The sequence below is a fragment of the Salminus brasiliensis genome, chromosome 10 (assembly GCF_030463535.1).
Source record: "Salminus brasiliensis chromosome 10, fSalBra1.hap2, whole genome shotgun sequence".
Taxonomy (NCBI): Eukaryota; Metazoa; Chordata; class Actinopteri; order Characiformes; family Bryconidae; genus Salminus; species Salminus brasiliensis.
This window is the reverse complement of record NC_132887.1, coordinates 40,781,126-40,797,851: the sequence shown is the minus strand read 5'-3', so window position 1 is coordinate 40,797,851 and position 16,726 is coordinate 40,781,126. Positions and strand designations below refer to the sequence as shown.

The following is a 16,726-nucleotide window of genomic DNA, read 5'->3' as shown; positions in this document are numbered from 1 at the left end:
TACAAAAGGAATACAGGCTGTAAATGTCAGCGATACACAGCAGAAGCACGAAGCAGCTGAAATGTTAGAAAACTACTGTGAAGCGAAATTCCGGAAAAACGCGCGAAATCAGAACGACGGTTTTCCGCCATTCAGGGGAAACAAAACAACAAACAATTTGAGGGATTTTTCGAAATTCCAATTTTTGAAGTGGTTCTTTTGGACTCGTTCTTTAACTAAATGTGGGAGGACGAAATGTGAGGGGCCGGGGAGCGACAGCTGGGGGTACGTTCTGGTGGGTTGATGGAAACGTTGGACATGAAGGTGGAAATGTGTGACGGTTGGGAGGGTGAAACTGCCCTCTAGGGGCTCGTGAAACAGGCGTGCTAGCGAGAAGCTACAGTGTCCTGAGCGGAAGTGTGTGGGCCGGCCTGAATAATGTGCATTTGAAAAAAACAACAAACAAACAGACAAACAAAAACAAACAGCATGCGTGAGCGATACCGTTACCGCATTCCTTATTCCTCCCACGGAAATGATGAGGGCTTTAAAAACAGGCAGACGTCGCAAGGCTAACACAAAGTACATCAATCAATCACGCTCACTCGAACACACTCTTCTCTCATTAACGATAATCATTTCTATTTACAATTTCATATTTACAAAGCAAACCTCACGCTCGCGCCGTGACCCCGCCCGTACGTAAAATACAATATTCATGACGACGGAGGTTAAACTGGAACTGTACACACGTGAGGCCGTCGTTGGGATGCAGAGTTCTACTGTCGCCATGACAACAGCAGCAGCCCAGTCGAATCTGCGTCCAGCAGTGCTTTTCGATTGGCAGGTTGGGGGAGAACATATCCAGGAGGGAGGAGGGAGGAGGGAGGGTGGAGTTTGTGTCAGAGCGTCACTCATAACTCCATTAGCGTCACGTGATAGTGACTGACCATGACCTCGGAGATGTCGATGAGGAAGGCTGATTGGTTGCTGTAGTGTTCGATGATGTTATCGTCCATGTTCACGAAAATCCTGAAAAACACAAAAGCAAGACAGGAATGTTAGTGATGATCAGGGCAAACACAGAACACGAGTAAAACACTGTTCATTACAATTTGGATAAAAGTTTAGACATTTTTATCTCCATATTCAAAAGCAGACTGAAAACATGCAAACATGTTCAAATTTAAATAAATGTGCAATGTAATTTGTTTTAATATTACATTTAGCAAATAAAGTCATTTTAATTTAGTGTTTTTATTTATTCATTTTGTAAATGAAAAAGTTTTTTGTTTACATTTTTTTGTTTGTCATTTATTTAAATTTACTCCTTTTATTTTCTTTTTAATTTCTTGATCTATTATATTAATTTACTCCTTTTATTTTTAATTATAATTTGTTTGTTTTATTGTTTTATTTCCAATTGCTATTTTTTATCAATTTTAATTTCTTATTTTATTTTTTTTATTTACTGCTTTTATTTCTTTGATTTAAATTTCTTAAAGGGCGTTTTGAGAGAGCAGTGTTGAGGGACAGTTCTTGTAGATTATTAATAATTAATAATCTAATAAAGAGAGAGAGTAAAGTGGCAGGGCTGAGACACTCCGCTGTTCGCACTGCAACGCTGCACCTGCACACCTGTTAGAAATCACAGCGACGCTCCACCTGCAGGTGAGATTGTGTTTGTGTACGTATATATATATGTATATATATATATGTGTGTGTGTGTGTGTGTGTGTGCCAGGTCTACAAAGCCTGAGGGCACAGCAAGCATCAGATTGAAGACATGAGGTGGGGACAGAGAGAGAGAGAGAATGTGGCATAACCTGTCCCGCTCGTCTAAACTCTATCATCAGCCAGGTGTATGAGGGTCTATAGCTGGGGGCCGGCTCGTTCCACAGTGGACGGCGTGTTCATTTGCACTTAGGCTGACCAGACCAGTGGCTCTCAATGACAGTTTTTGGGCTTCCTATGCCTCAGCCCATTCAGGCTAACGTAGCTAAAAAGTCATGGAAGCTTATACCCCACCAATTAGCATTGTGCTAACAGCATATATCAATCATTGCCTCTCCTCAAACCGTGTCAAATCTATAAAAATGGACACAGTGTCAGAAACCACATCATCAAGTCTATTAGAGTGCATTAGCGGTTTGCATGGTGCTAATTGGTGGAGTATGAGCTTGCATTATTTGTTAGCAACATTAGCTTTGCAATTCTCTGTTTCTTCTGATTACCCCGTGCTCTTACGCAATCAACCGCCTGCCCTACCGAAGCTTCATCTAACCCTCCTCCTCCTTCTCCCTATCAGCGCTGTGATCTGTTCCCCGCCGAGGGCACGGCGGAACACATTAAACACCACCCTATCCTCCGCTCGCTCCTCTTCCTTTTGTTCTGGTTCTACAGTCTTCCTTTCCTGTAAAGCGAGCAGCAATTATGACATTCCATAAAGCCGCAAGGCTTCTCGCCGGCCCGGTCTGTCAGCTTAGCTTCCACAGAGCTGACGGAAAACCCAAAGAGCACTCGCCTCACCTCTGAGAGGGCATTTCAACACGTCCTAGCCCTTCCTTATCTCCTGCACCCGCTCTGTCATTAGCTTTAACCGGCAGGACCTATCTCTGCCATCTCCCCACTCCTCTGAGACATCTCGTCTGAGCCTGATCTGCTTTGTTTTCTCGCTAATTTACGATTTGGAGAAAAATACTACTCACCCTCTTTTGCATTTCTTGAAGATTTTCCCAATGGTGTCTTCTTGCATGCCGTACTTTTCTGAAATCTGAGAGCGAGAAGAACGGAATGAGATGAGTTTCGCACTGAGGTGTGAGAAAGAGATAAGAGGGAAAATGAACGGCAGTGACAGAAAGAAAGTGAGACCAACTGATATGAAGAAATACAGAAGAAAGAGACAGAAGACGAGACCGAAAAAACACAAACGCAAAGAAAGAGGAGCAGATTAGAGAGGGGAACAGTAAGAGGAAGAGAGCCTGAACTGACCGCTTGTCTCAGGCCTTTCAGTGTGGGCGCGTTGAGCATGAGGGCGTCAAAAACCTCCTCCGTCTCCTGCCGGACGTACAGCAGCACTGTAAACACAAACACAAGCAAATCAACAACCACAGCTTCAACTTCTGATCATCACAGTGGTTTTATATTTACCTATATGCTGTTACCTTTACCCATCCATACACATCCCCAGTCCATACCTTTACTCATACCTATACCAATCCATACACACCTCAATACCCATACCAAATTATACCTGTACCAATCCATACCCACCCCATACCTATACCAAATCATACCTTTACTCATACCTGTACCAATCCATACCCACCCCATACCTATACCAAATTATACCTTTACTCATACCTGTACCAATCCATACCCACCCCATACCTATACCAAATTATACCTATACGCATACCTGTACCAATCCATACCCACCCCAATACCTATACCAAATTATACCTTTACTCATACCTGTACCAATCCATACCCACCCCATACCTATACCAAATTATACCTTTACTCATACCTGTACCAATCCATACCCACCCCAATACCTATACCAAATTATACCTTTACTCATACCTGTACCAATCCATACCCACCCCATACCTATACCAAATTATACCTATACTCATACCTATACCAATCCATACCCACCCCATACCTATACCAAATTATACCTTTACTCATACCTGTACCAATCCATACCCACCCCATACCTATACCAAATTATACCTTTACTCATACCTGTACCAATCCATACCCACCCCAATACCTATACCAAATTATACCTTTACTCATACCTGTACCAATCCATACCCACCCCAATACCTATACCAAATTATACCTTTACTCATACCTGTACCAATCCATACCCACCCCATACCTATACCAAATTATACCTATACTCATACCTATACCAATCCATACCCACCCCAGTACCTATACCAAATTATACCTTTACTCATACCTGTACCAATCCATACCCACCCCATACCTATACCAAATTATACCTATACTCATACCTATACCAATCCATACCCACCCCAATACCTATACCAAATTATACCTATACACAATGCCATCACTGCCTGTACCCTGTTTCGCTGTGTCTACCCCTCTGTGCTTCCCTCAGGTGTGTTCTGTGTCTGGGTGTGGGTGAATAAGCTAGCTGCTGGCTTGTTTACCTCTCTGTTGTTGTTCTCTGCGGGGCTGCTTGCTGGCTGGCGGGCTGCTCTGCTCCGAGTCGAAGCCGGCCATGCGCTTTAGCGAACTCCTCTCGCTCTCCTCTGTGCTGCTAAGGGGCGCCTATGGGACGCAGATAAAATCAGCATCAGCATCAGAGAGACTGAACAGGCCATGGAAGAGCGCCCTCGTTTCCCATCTCGCTCTGGGGCACGGTGGTCCGGACGATCTTATCATTATCTCACCTGCACAGGTGCAGCCTAGCGATACATAACGACACAAACACACACTCACAGGAGTGTGTATCTAACTGTCCGATCAGAGAGTCTGTTCTCATAGTCTCTCTCTCTCGCACACACACACACACTATGGGTATCGGTGATTTGAATCAATTTGATTACATTTGACTCCTTTTGGCATGATTCAGAATCATTCATTTGGCTCATAATGAATTCAGTCTTGTGTGTGTGTGTGTGTGTGTGTGTGTGTGTATGTAAGTGTATATGCACTGCCATGTGCTGCATGTGTGTGTGTGCAAGCATGTCTGTACACACACAGATGTTGCTGAAATGTGGAGAAATACACATCTGAACTACATGCACAACACACACACACACACACACACACATGCTGCATGTCCACTGCCTTAGACTGTGGGAAAGGGATCCTGTCAGAACAGTGTCCCTCCTCCACTCGACTGTATATCTGTGTGTGTGTGTGTGTGTGTGTGTGTGTGTGTGTGTGTGTGTAAAAGGGTAATCCCGAATGTCAGTCAGCGTGGCCGTCTGCTCTTCAGGTGAGTTTCGTTGGCTGTCGTGTAAACTCCATAACGTGCCAATCACACACACTTTCGCTCTCCCTTTTCCCAGCCCACTACATTTTTTCCCACACTTTTCCTGCTCCCTCTGAGCTCCGGGCGCTATGGAACATGACTCGACAGCACTGAGGCTAACCGCAAATCCTGGGATTCCTGGAGGTGTCTCACGTGTGTATGTATGAGTGTGTGTGTGTGTGTATGGGGGGGTGTGTGAAATATGAAAAAAAAATGTTCCCAAAAAAAGCTCCATGTATATATATATATATAGGGCATATTATTATTACATATTGCTAATTACTTATATATATATATATATATATATATATATATATATATATATATATATGACCCTGAAAAGCGTGTGCTTGTGTGTGTGAGTGTGTGTGTGTGTGTGTGTGTGTGTGTGTGTGTGTGTGTACCAGGCACCTACCAGGCGCTGCATGTTGCTGTAGTGAGTTTCAGGGATGAACAGCACAGGCTGAGTGACGTGGTCATCCAGTGTTTTGAAGAAGGTACAGTCTTTCCCAATGGAGCTGGACACCACAGTGTGTTTGCTGGAGTCTGAGAAACAGGAGACAACACTGGTTCTCAACTGGTCTAGGACACGTCCATTAAACCCAAAACAGAAAGGAAAAACCACCAACATGCAGCATGTTGTAAAAGATCAGCAAAATGAAACAAGATATAGTTTTTTTATTATGAATTAAATTAATAAAAAATATATATTCCACAGCCAATATCTCATTTGTTGAATATGCATTAATGTATGTTCAAATGCAATCATGTAATCAATGTAATTAAAAAAAAAATATATATATATATTTTTTCATATGAGTTAAATGTTTTTCTCAGCTAAGGCTTACAGCCTCTCACAGCCGGTATGTAGGTCTCAGTAGTTCATTCACGTTGCTGGGTGTGTCCTGGCATTTTTAGTGGAATCAATAAGCAGTGCAGTGATGTGTAATTGTGTAATTGGCTGGTGGGTGTGATTGACACTCACTGTTATTAGTGGAGTCTGCGCTGGTTTTGGTCCTCCTCTTTGTCCTTTTTCGCTCCTCGTCCCTCATCTTTCTCTCAGCTCCCTGTCAGTCAAAAACACAATGTGAGAGAATTTCAGAGCTGTATTGCCTTTTTAATCACATTAAAAATGGGACATAACACTTGAAAACATCTTAGACTACACAATAGTGACTGTAGTGTGGCTGAAGTTGCCCATTTTCCTCATTTCTACCCCTAAAAAATCTATTTACTCATTAAAAAGCTGTCAAAAGTGACAAACATCGTTCCGGTTAGGTTGACTGGGAAGTAGCTATGAAAGGACACACTGGCGGGTGGAGCATGGATACGGCAACTGAACCTCAAGAGCTGCTGACATCATGAAATGACCTTTGGATCCTTTCGGTTTTATTGGAAGCTGCGATTGCCATCTTCATCTGACGTAAGTGCTCCCGAGCTTCTCATCAAAACAAGTCAAATTCAAGCTTTCAGAAAATCAGCTTTCATTGCCATCTGATGAAAAACACACCGCTTCCTCGTTCTGCGGAAATGCAGAGACTGAACCGGTCTGACGCGTGAGTGTCTATACACACGGCTATAGGTGGCCATCAGATCGAGATAAGGAGAAGATGAGGGCCTGCACGACTTTATCAGATCCCAGCAGGACAATGGGATCAATGCTGTGTCTGTGGGACGTGCTATTGTTTACCATCTCAACCAGACAGAAGAACAGAAAGCTCCTTTTCTCTCTTATCGTGAAGTATCTACGGATCTGTTGAAGTAGCAGTCTAGCAGGAGAGCTTTCCGTAAAGGATAAAAAAATAAAAAAATTTTCAGTTTCTGATAGGTTGGAGGACCTGCCCACCCGCCCTAACACACATGGCTTAAACCTCAATTCTCAACTCCTTCATAAACGAAAAGCTAAGCATACCTTATCACAGAACACCTTGACCTGGCAGGCGGCTCTGTGGATGAGGTGGTTGGAGCCGGAGCTGAAGTCGTAGGTGTCGATCTGCAGGTTCAGAGGGAGACCCTTCACACCCTTCTGAGAGGAGAAGTCCGTGCTGAGGGAATTAATGCCAATATACACCTGTTCAAAAAACACGAAAACATAAAATATTATTTCTATGATCCACACGCTCATTCTGACAGACTGTAATACACTACAGGAAGTGTAGGGGGCGCTCTATAATGCTCTATAATGATCATATGATCCACACGCTCATTCTGACAGACTGTAATACACTACAGGAAGCGTAGGGGGCACTCTATAATGCTCTATAATGTTCATATGATCCACACCCTCATTCTGACAGACTGTAATACACTACATCAAGCGTAGGGGGCGCTCTATAATGCTCTATAATGCTCTATAATGCTCATATGGGCTGTTAGAGAGGGTGAGATAAGAGATATGACCCCGCCTGGTCATGCGCTAAAGAAGGGCCGCTGGTCTGGGCGAACGATTACGTAGCATTTTTTTTTCCCCCTTCTAAAAGGAAAAGGTGTGGAACGAAAGAGGGACAAACAGAGCGTGACGGAACACGTCTAGAACCATAGGTGACAAAGAAAGCAAGGCTTACATTACATACATAAAGAGCTGAGATCAGCGCTACAGATATATACACACATAAGACATGTGTCTGTGCATATATAAACATACATAGATACTATCTGTATATAGTATAATGACAAAAGTATTGGGACACCTGCTTATAAATCGTTTCTTCTATAATTGTTTTCTACTGTTTGTTGGAATAACTGTCTCTACTGTCCAGGAAAGAAGGCTTTCTACTAGATTATGGAGCAGGAGCATTGCTGTGAGGATTTGATAGCATTCAGCCACACGCATTAGATAAAGAAGCATCATTCCAGAGAACACAGTTCTTCCACTGCTCCACAGCTCAATGCTGGAGGTTCATGGTGTTTATCTGCTCCATCCAACAGGTCCGCAACAGGTGCAACTTAAAGCAGCTGAATGCATTCGTTAGATGGGGTGTCCACAAACATTTGGACATCATTATTATTCCCTTCTCATTTCTTTCAGCCCCTTTTTTCTGTCTCGATAATTATCAGGTGTGTTTTCTTTTGCTTTTTGTTTTCTTATTTTCTTATTGATGCTCCTCCACCTGTTCTTGGTTTCGCCGTCCCGCCCTAAATGGCCCTTAGGACATTCTCTCTCTCTCTTTTTCTCTCTCTCCCTCCTTCCCTGTTGTCATGACAGGTGCCTGGAGTGGTGACATGCCAAGAATTCCTTTGGCTTTTTGACACACACACACACTACACTATCAGGTGTATCTGTGTGTGCATTTGTACCTTAGCTTCTTCATTAGTGTTCCAGATGAAGGATAAGGCGTTGAACGCGACCTCCTCCACGTTGCTGATTCCACTGAACACCTCCTTATAGTCGGCTGAGGAGAAAAGTTCATGACGTTAGACTGACCGGATTAGACAGATCTGGTTAATCAGACATGTTCAGTGTCTAAAGTTTGCTTCTTTAGCTTAAACTGTAACCGTGTCTGATTTCAGTGTCGCCTAATTCACCCGGAGGTCGTTCTGGAGGGAACGAGGGGTTGTTTCAGAATTGAAAAGGTGTGAGATGAGAGATTAGGGATAATCGCACGAGAATCACGGCTAATACGTGAGAGACGGGAGCTCTGTGATTGACACTAATTCCTGAGCATAAGCTAACAGTGCTTAGAGCAGCATAGGCCTCGTAGCTCCAGTGTAGGACACAGTGTAGACAAAGTCCCCTAACAATGACTGCACCCCAGTATCAGGACTTCCCCGTAGTGCGCATTTACGCCCTAGATGAGCGAGATTGCAATGTTTTTTTTTATCAATGTCATGATATGAAATATTGTTGAAATACAGCTGAGATGCCCTTTCTAAGAAAAAAAAAGTGTCAGCAGTGTCAGATAGAACCCAGTGTTCTCCGATCAGCTGTGGTTCTGTTAACGGTGCTGTTTGTATGTGTTTACATACCAATATCGATGACCCTCTGCTTGGCGGTCGGCTGCCGCGAGTGCCAGTGATTCCAACACTTCAGCTGCATCTCTGCACTCTTATCGTTCTCGAACACTGCCATGACTACAGTCTGAGAGAGAGAGCGAGAGAGAGAGAGAGAGAGAGAGAGAGAGAGAGAGATTAGTCTATAATGAACATTAAGCCTCGTGTCCAAATCCAGCTATGCTGAAATGATCATCTATGAAATTAGCTAAACTGGCACATTTAGCATGTGTAATAATCACAATGAACTCAATCACAGTTAATGATCACAGTAATCACAATTAAGAACCCGAGATAAAAAACAAACAAACAAACAAACACAATACATTGTAAATAATGGAGACAAACTGTCCCTTTTCTCAGAGCTAGCTCGTGACAGACCTGTCATCGAGCTAATACCTGTGTTTACCGCCTTTGTCAGAGGCTGTTAGCTCTGTGTATTATATGTGTGTGTGTGTGTGTGCACTCAGATGCCTTGTGACAAAACCCAGTGTGTCACGCCCCTCTCTCTCCATCTCTGAGGCTTTAGTCACCGCGGGCTTTGCGCTAAAGGCTACGGGGCATGGCCGGGTTTGCACGCACAGGTGTGTGTGTGTGTGTGTGTGTTTTCGGCACATCCAGAGGCAGCATTAGCTCCCAAGGCCTGATGCCAACACACACGTCACACACTCCACAACAAGAATGCAGCTCTGAAAGACGAGTGTTGGCCTCTAATCAGGCGGGGCCGGAGGATTTTTAGGCTACTGTTACCATTCGTTTGTGAAACAAAGTGCTGAAGAATCGAGCGGCCCGACTCACGCTACTGAGCCGAGCCACAAGCCACGAGCCACAGTTTTGAGACTGGTTCTTCTACATTTTGGGCTGGAAATGAACTGGAAAACTACGGCAGTAGTTAACGATGTAGCCTGAATTATGATCGCTGTAATGACCCGCAGTTTTCCAGTCCTGAATATTAAAAGGTCTTACTGAGAACTGGCCTGTTTAGCCCTTAGCACTCCAGAGCTAATCTCAGCAATCGGTTTCACAATAAAGCAGAACAACAGCTCTAAAGGCCAACTGTCAGCTTCTTTCCTCGGGCCCTAAACTTAATTAACGAGGGCCCTTCCCATGTCCCTTGTAGTCGCTAATTTGTTTTTTTGTGCTTTTTTGCATATATCAGCTGTATGCAAATGCACATATTATACACATTATAATGTTTTTGTTGACACTCTTGATTTAATGATAAATGGACCAATATAAATGTTTCAAAATTACTATAAATACTATATATAAAATAAAATCACTAATAATAAATACACTTCTATATATATATATATATATATATATATATATATATATACATAATTGTGTAATAGTAATATATAATATATAATATAATTTTGAACAGTTTCTATTGGTCCAATTATCATTAAATAAAATTAAATCATATATATAGTACTTGTACTGCCTTTTGTAAACAGAAAACCTTGCTCACCTTCACTTTGCTGCATGACACTCCAGTGCTGCCGTCCACTCCCTGCAGGGTGATGGGGTAGAACTGACCCTTGTTCAGGTAGACCATGGGCACCTCAGTATTTTTGTTGTGGGAGGCTTGTGGGGCGCCCAGAATGAACTGAAAATCATTCCTGCTGCAAAACCAGACACACAAATGCTTAAAAACACCAGAACTGCAAAGGTATTCAGATCATTAACCCTTAGAAGCTCAATCGTTCAATTCTAATTTCTCCCAGAACATCAGGGTCATCAGAACAATCAGGAAATATGCAGAGCTGGACCTTGTGTCAGGTGGGAATGCAGCTCTTAACACAGTCTGAGCTATTAAAATGCACTTCAGTCATTATATCCAAACAAACGTGTCCAAAGACTCCTCAGGCTTAAAGCCATTAAACCTCAACCAACCAGCCTTGCCCCTGCAGCACTGTAATCCTGGCACGGGTCAGAAGGCCAGAGTCTTAGAGGAGCCCAATAACAGAGACAAATGACTGACATTGTGAAGGACAGGTACGTGATTAAAACGAGGCTCACCTGTATCTCTCTGGAGGCGAGTTAGAGTAGGAGTCGGAGTAAACGGGGCTGGGCTGGCTGACAAAGTCGCTGCTGTAGCCTAGAGGCTGCTGTGGTGGAAAACAACAGGAATTAATAACAGCCTTATTACTGTACAACCATTTCAGCCAGTGCTGAATCACTTCATATGAATCACTTGATATGAATCACTTCGTAATTAACTCATTTTAGAACCACATCAATACCGACAGACCCCAAAACTCACATCGCTGCCGGCGTCCGGGTAAGACGCGTCCGAATGCCAGGGTTTCTGTGGCGTGGTCAGCAAAAGGGACTCCACGATGTTGCTGATGGCCTGCTTATCGTAACTGTCGCCCACCATGCTCTGGATGTAGCTGCTGTTGCCTGGCGACACCTGCTTGGTGACTTGTGATTGGCTGGCGGAAATGTTCTCGGACAGCAGCTTCATGATGTGGGAGTTCTCCAGAGTGGTCAGCTCGGGGGAGGAACCGTTGGATGTCCTAAAGGAACCAAGGACAAATATTTCACACACTTGCTGGTCACTTATGCTACGCTATCTGGACAAAAGTATTGGGACACTTGCTGAAAAAGAGTTGGAGTAACTGTCTCTACTGTCCGGGGAAGAAGGGGGGAAGGGGCTTTCTGCTAGATGTTGCAGGAGGAGATAGACATTGCTGTGAGGATTTGATTTAATTGCACCATTGCTGGGGGGCTTAATACCCCTCTAGCCCAAGCCTGGCATTAGGCCCGGCAGGGTTCAGGCCAACAGGTTCATGATGTGGATCTGCTCCAGAGAGTCCTATTCTATTTGCAGTACTTCTTCTCTACAGGGACTAGACCAGCTGTGTGTGTGCATTTGCACATCTGTGTCAGCAATGGGTGCAGCTTAAAGTAGCTGAATGCATTCAAACATCTGGAGCTGTAGTGTATACCAAGCACTAATACAGGCCCGGGTTGTGTACACTGTGCGCGCTAATCACTTGCGCTAGCGCTGACATCAATCGCGGCTCAGCTAAGTGCTCTTCAGTCAGAGCAGTCTGAGGTGCTACAATGCCAGTTTAGACACTTACACTAATTCAAGTGCTAACGTTAGCCTAGCTGTGATTGTACAATGTGTCAAAGTCAACAGAAGTGGCTCTCAATCTCAGCACTGTTTGAGGGCTGAGTGCCCTGACCGCTGGGTGGGAGCTGTTTGCTGGCTAATCCACCTCTCTGCTTCTGTTTGCCTTTCTCTCGGGTTCGAACACAAGCGAAAACCACACTGCTCCCAATCGCCTGCCATTTTTCACCAGGACAAAAGCCGCTGACTCAGTCTCCTCTGGGGTGGGATGGGGAAGAGGATTAGCATCTTAAACCAACTCTGACCTCAACTAAACCTGAGCTAATCCCGCTAGCCCTCTCTCCACGCACACCGCAATGAAAGGCCAGCCTGTGAGAAACATCTACGCCGGGTTTCGTTCACCCGGTTCTCGTGTCTGTCCCTGTGGTTGGACAGGGAAACACCCCTGTCCTCTCCTCCTTTCTCTTTTTTTCGAGGAGGGCGTGAAGTGAATTCGTAATTGAGCTAGTTTTTTTTTTTTTACCTCTCCATGGGTTTGAACATGCTGCCAGCACGCGAACAGGAGGTCATCTTCTGCTCTTTCGGAGTCTGCAGAAACAAAAACAAAAAAACAGGACACATTCATCGGTCAGTGGGTTAATCAGTGGGTTTTGAGCACTGGCATGGCGGGATTACTCGTCGGGTATCGGGTATGGATGCCACCGGGATCCACACCAGCACTGGACACTGGACCAGCATCGACTAACTTCGACCGGCTCGGAACTTACCTTGCAAGTGTCAAAGTAGAGGGGGAGGCTGGTGAGGTCATCCTCAGCGGACAGCTTGGGTTTGGTCTTGGTGATGTCGACACCGTCCATGTAGTTCCAGGAGTCCATGAGGTAACTGTCAGGGTAGCGTGGGTAGGTAAAATTCTCGTTTTGCAAAATCATCAGCGCCCTACAGAGAGAGGAAGAGAATGGGAAAATGGGCAAATGCACTATATGCCAAAAGTATTGGGACACCTGCTCATTCATTGTTTCTTGTGAAATCAAGAAAACAGGTGTTAAAGAGAGCTGATCCTGCTTATGTTGGAACTGTAAACTCTACTGTCCAGAGAAGAGGGCTTTCTACTAGAGTTTGGAGGAGCATTGCTGTGAGGATTTGATTGCATTCGGCGACAAGAGCTAGAGATAGTGAGGTCAGGATTTTGGATGATCAATACCTGCAGGCCTTCTTAGTGTGCATCCTTTTTTTCACAGGGATTTCCAAGAAATCCTTTAAACTCCCAATCGATACATCTCGATCTTTCTCAATACCAGAGCAGAACATGTGGCAATGCTAGCTGTATTCAGCGGCTGCCGAGTTTCGCCCCGAGGCCGCCAGCAGTTTCGATTGCAAAAACACAAATCTGGAGACTCTTTGTTTACGCCGCCGTCCCACATCCGACCTGCTGAAACACGGCGACCCTCCACAGTTGGATCCCGCGGGGAAGAAGTAAGCGTGAAAGCACTGTCAGCGGCTGAAAGCGCTCATTCTGAAACTCTTGACTTTCTGTTTACGTTGTTCTTAGCTCCTGAGGCTAGCTTGTGCACCACAAAGTCAGTTTAGCCCGGGGAAAACAAACTTAAAGCCAGGCATTAGGCGAGGATCACTTACTCCTCAAACAGGGGCTAAGTGGGATTCATTTGGCGGGACCCCCCCGCCCCCCTTTTCCCCCTGGATTAGCGGATAGCAAGCAAACAGGGAGTTTGCGCACAGCTAGCGCTTTAGCACCTGAGCTCACACACAGCGAGCTCTCCACACCTGAGCAGATTTCCTTGAGCAAATCAACACATACCACACTGTCAAAGTTCCAGAACCTCCCTCTTTCTACACCGCTAGTCCTGTTGGAAGCTACACTACACTAAAGTTTGTGGACACCCCTTTTATTAAATGCATTCAGCTACTTTAAGCTGCACCCATTGCTGACACAGATGTGCAAATGCACACACAGCTTGTCTAGTCCCTGTAGAGAAGAAGTACTGCCAATAGAATAGGACTCTCTGGAGCAGATCAACATCATGACCCTATTGACACCATGCTGCCTAATAATGCCAGGTGTGGACTAGAGGGGTATAAAGCCCCCCAGCATTGAGGAGCTGTGGAGCAGTGGAAGAGCTGTGTTCTCTGGAGTGATGGTGGAGGAGCTCCATCCAGTACTTTTGATGGGGATGAGTTGGGGAGTTGGGGATAAACGCTGACTGAGCTAAAGACAGAGCACTAACTCCTGCTGACTGTGTGAGAGAAGTGGCAGGCGCTGCTAGCGCGGCGAGGCCTGGATTTGTGAATGGCCGTATTGGGTGTCTGTGGTACAGTACGCAGACTAGCCATTGTGAGACAGAAGCCCCTAGGACAGCAGACGCTGACAGACACCTACTATAATTATTCTCTCTTACACAGCTCACTGCGCTGCATGTGTGTGTCGGTGTGTGTGTCGGTGTCAGCTATCTCTAAAAGCCACCCCCATGTGCTCTTTCTGGCAGAAACGGGATGGGGTGTCAGAGCTTAGAGCAGCGAAACTCCAACCGGCGTGCTGAGATGTAAACACACACACACTCTCAGAGTCACACAGATGGGCTGATGTACGGCATAAAGCCTGTACTGCATACGGCCCCCGAGATGACGGAAAGATGGACAGATTATTAGAAACTCTCACATAATGATTCTCAGTGATATTAGGGTTCGTCTATAAGACCAGTCCTGCATTGTAAGTACACTACAAACTACAGAGCAACTTTTATCATTTCCTAATAAATCTCTATTTAAATAATAATAACAATAATAATAATAATAATGATAATAATATTAAGGTTTTCTTAAAGCGAATGTAACTGTAATCCATATTGGCACACTTCGAGCCAGTTACTACCTGACAGGAGGTGGAAAAACTCTCCTTAACTTTCAATGGAAGTCAAAAATATTAAAAATATTTTGTTTTAAGTCATTTTGGAGCATTTCTATTGGCCCATTAATCATGAAATTCTGAAATAAAGATTTAATATTTTAATAAAGATTAAACATTTTATTAATAAAATCATTTCTGAACTTCAGAGTTGATTCACTACTTCAGAAATGCACTGTTTAATGAAGATAAATCTTATTTATAGGCAGAACTTGAATTTACTGTAATTAAATACAATGTTTTCAGTTTACAGTGCGGGTTTAAGATTGCATTTTAAATTCAGAAATATAAAATATTAAAATGGAATTTATTTTATGAGCATCCGAGAACTATCTAGAGCAGTCTGGATATGTTAAGTAAAGAAACTGACCAGCAAAAATGACATTTGCGTTGATTTCTGTAATATTACATAATTATTTAGACTATTTCAGAGTAAATCTCCATATTTTCTTGTCCTAATACTCAAACCCGGACCTACAAATACTGCTTATTATTACAAACTGTAGAGCTAATGTAGTGTAGTATCAGCAGTGTGTAAGATATACAGATAGCAAAGTGAGAAACTCAATTACTGTTCGATACAAAAATCTTTGAAGTCGAATTTTTTCCAATATTGTAGGACCTATGAGTTAGGGTTAGAGTTATTAATGCTAATACTTATTATTATGAGTTACTATGAAACTCCAGGACCACTGTCTAATGAAAGCAGGCGAGGTTGTGATCAAAGTAAAAAATGAAAAGTAAAGTAAATCAGACTTACTCAATCTCTTTGGTCATTTCTTCCCTGAGAGGCTGCAGAAATTAAATCCGTTCACTGCACTCTCCTCGTGAGGATCCAGCGGAGAGAGCCAGGTGTGTGAGTGTGTGTATCCTGCGGAGTGAAGAGGTTTTGATTTGGAACCTGCAGCTACTTGCACATTTAAATGCCCTGTCAGGTAAGCTTTCCCACACTCGTGTCTGATTGGCCGAAGGGGGACTAGGACAGGTGTGCGATGGTACAGGTGGATGTGCTTCCCGTTAACCCTCGCTGTGCTGGAGAGAAACTTTGTCAGGTGTGTGTGAGAGTGTGTGTGAATGCGAGTAATTAACACGTGTAATAAAAGGCCGAGCTTTATCCAAACAGGTGTGAAGTGAGTGTTACTTAAAGTCAGAAACCAAAGCAGGCTGAAAGAGGAGCCCTTTCTCATGCTAATGAAGGCGCAGTATCATCGTGCGGATCTGACTCTGGATCAAACACACAGAGGTTTTGGTCTCTGCTGATCAAACTACAGATTTACGACCAGTGAAAGTGTCCTTCAGCGTCTACACACACATGCATTCACTGTATAAACCTCATATATACTGATCTGTTACTGTTACAGAACAACCTAATGCATTTTAATCTGAAGTCCAAGATCTGATGTCCACTTTATCATTCTGGCCAATTCTACAGTGAAGAAAGTCGGCTGGTGTGTACTGCACCTTTCAGTAGTTAAATAAAATATATATCATATAATATATATTATAATGTAATAAAATATATTTTATGTTATATAATATATATATATATAATATATATATATATATATATATATATATATATATATATATCCACACTGACTGAAAATGGTAGCATATACAGAATTAAACTCTAAATGACTATAAATACTGTGATTGTTCTTTAAAAACTTAAACGTTGAGTAAAACATCTAAAGATGTCTGTTCGGTGTTTATGTAGGATACTGCTGTACAC

General features: G+C 43.6%; 1 protein-coding gene across 1 annotated transcript; it reads right to left on the bottom strand.

The window, feature by feature from the left end:
- Positions 1-21: 21 nt before the first annotated feature.
- grhl3 (grainyhead-like transcription factor 3) lies at positions 22-15,771 on the bottom strand. The gene is made up of 15 exons (XM_072690618.1): positions 15,755-15,771; positions 12,842-13,010; positions 12,598-12,662; positions 11,259-11,514; positions 11,015-11,100; positions 10,464-10,614; positions 8,966-9,077; positions 8,297-8,391; positions 6,912-7,070; positions 5,985-6,066; positions 5,415-5,545; positions 4,170-4,290; positions 2,971-3,056; positions 2,688-2,752; positions 22-1,011 (listed from the first exon to the last, which is right to left on the bottom strand). Exons 1-15 carry the CDS (start codon positions 15,769-15,771, stop codon positions 894-896), a joined length of 1,713 nt encoding a protein of 570 aa, XP_072546719.1. The 3' UTR covers positions 22-893.
- Positions 15,772-16,726: the final 955 nt, after the last annotated feature.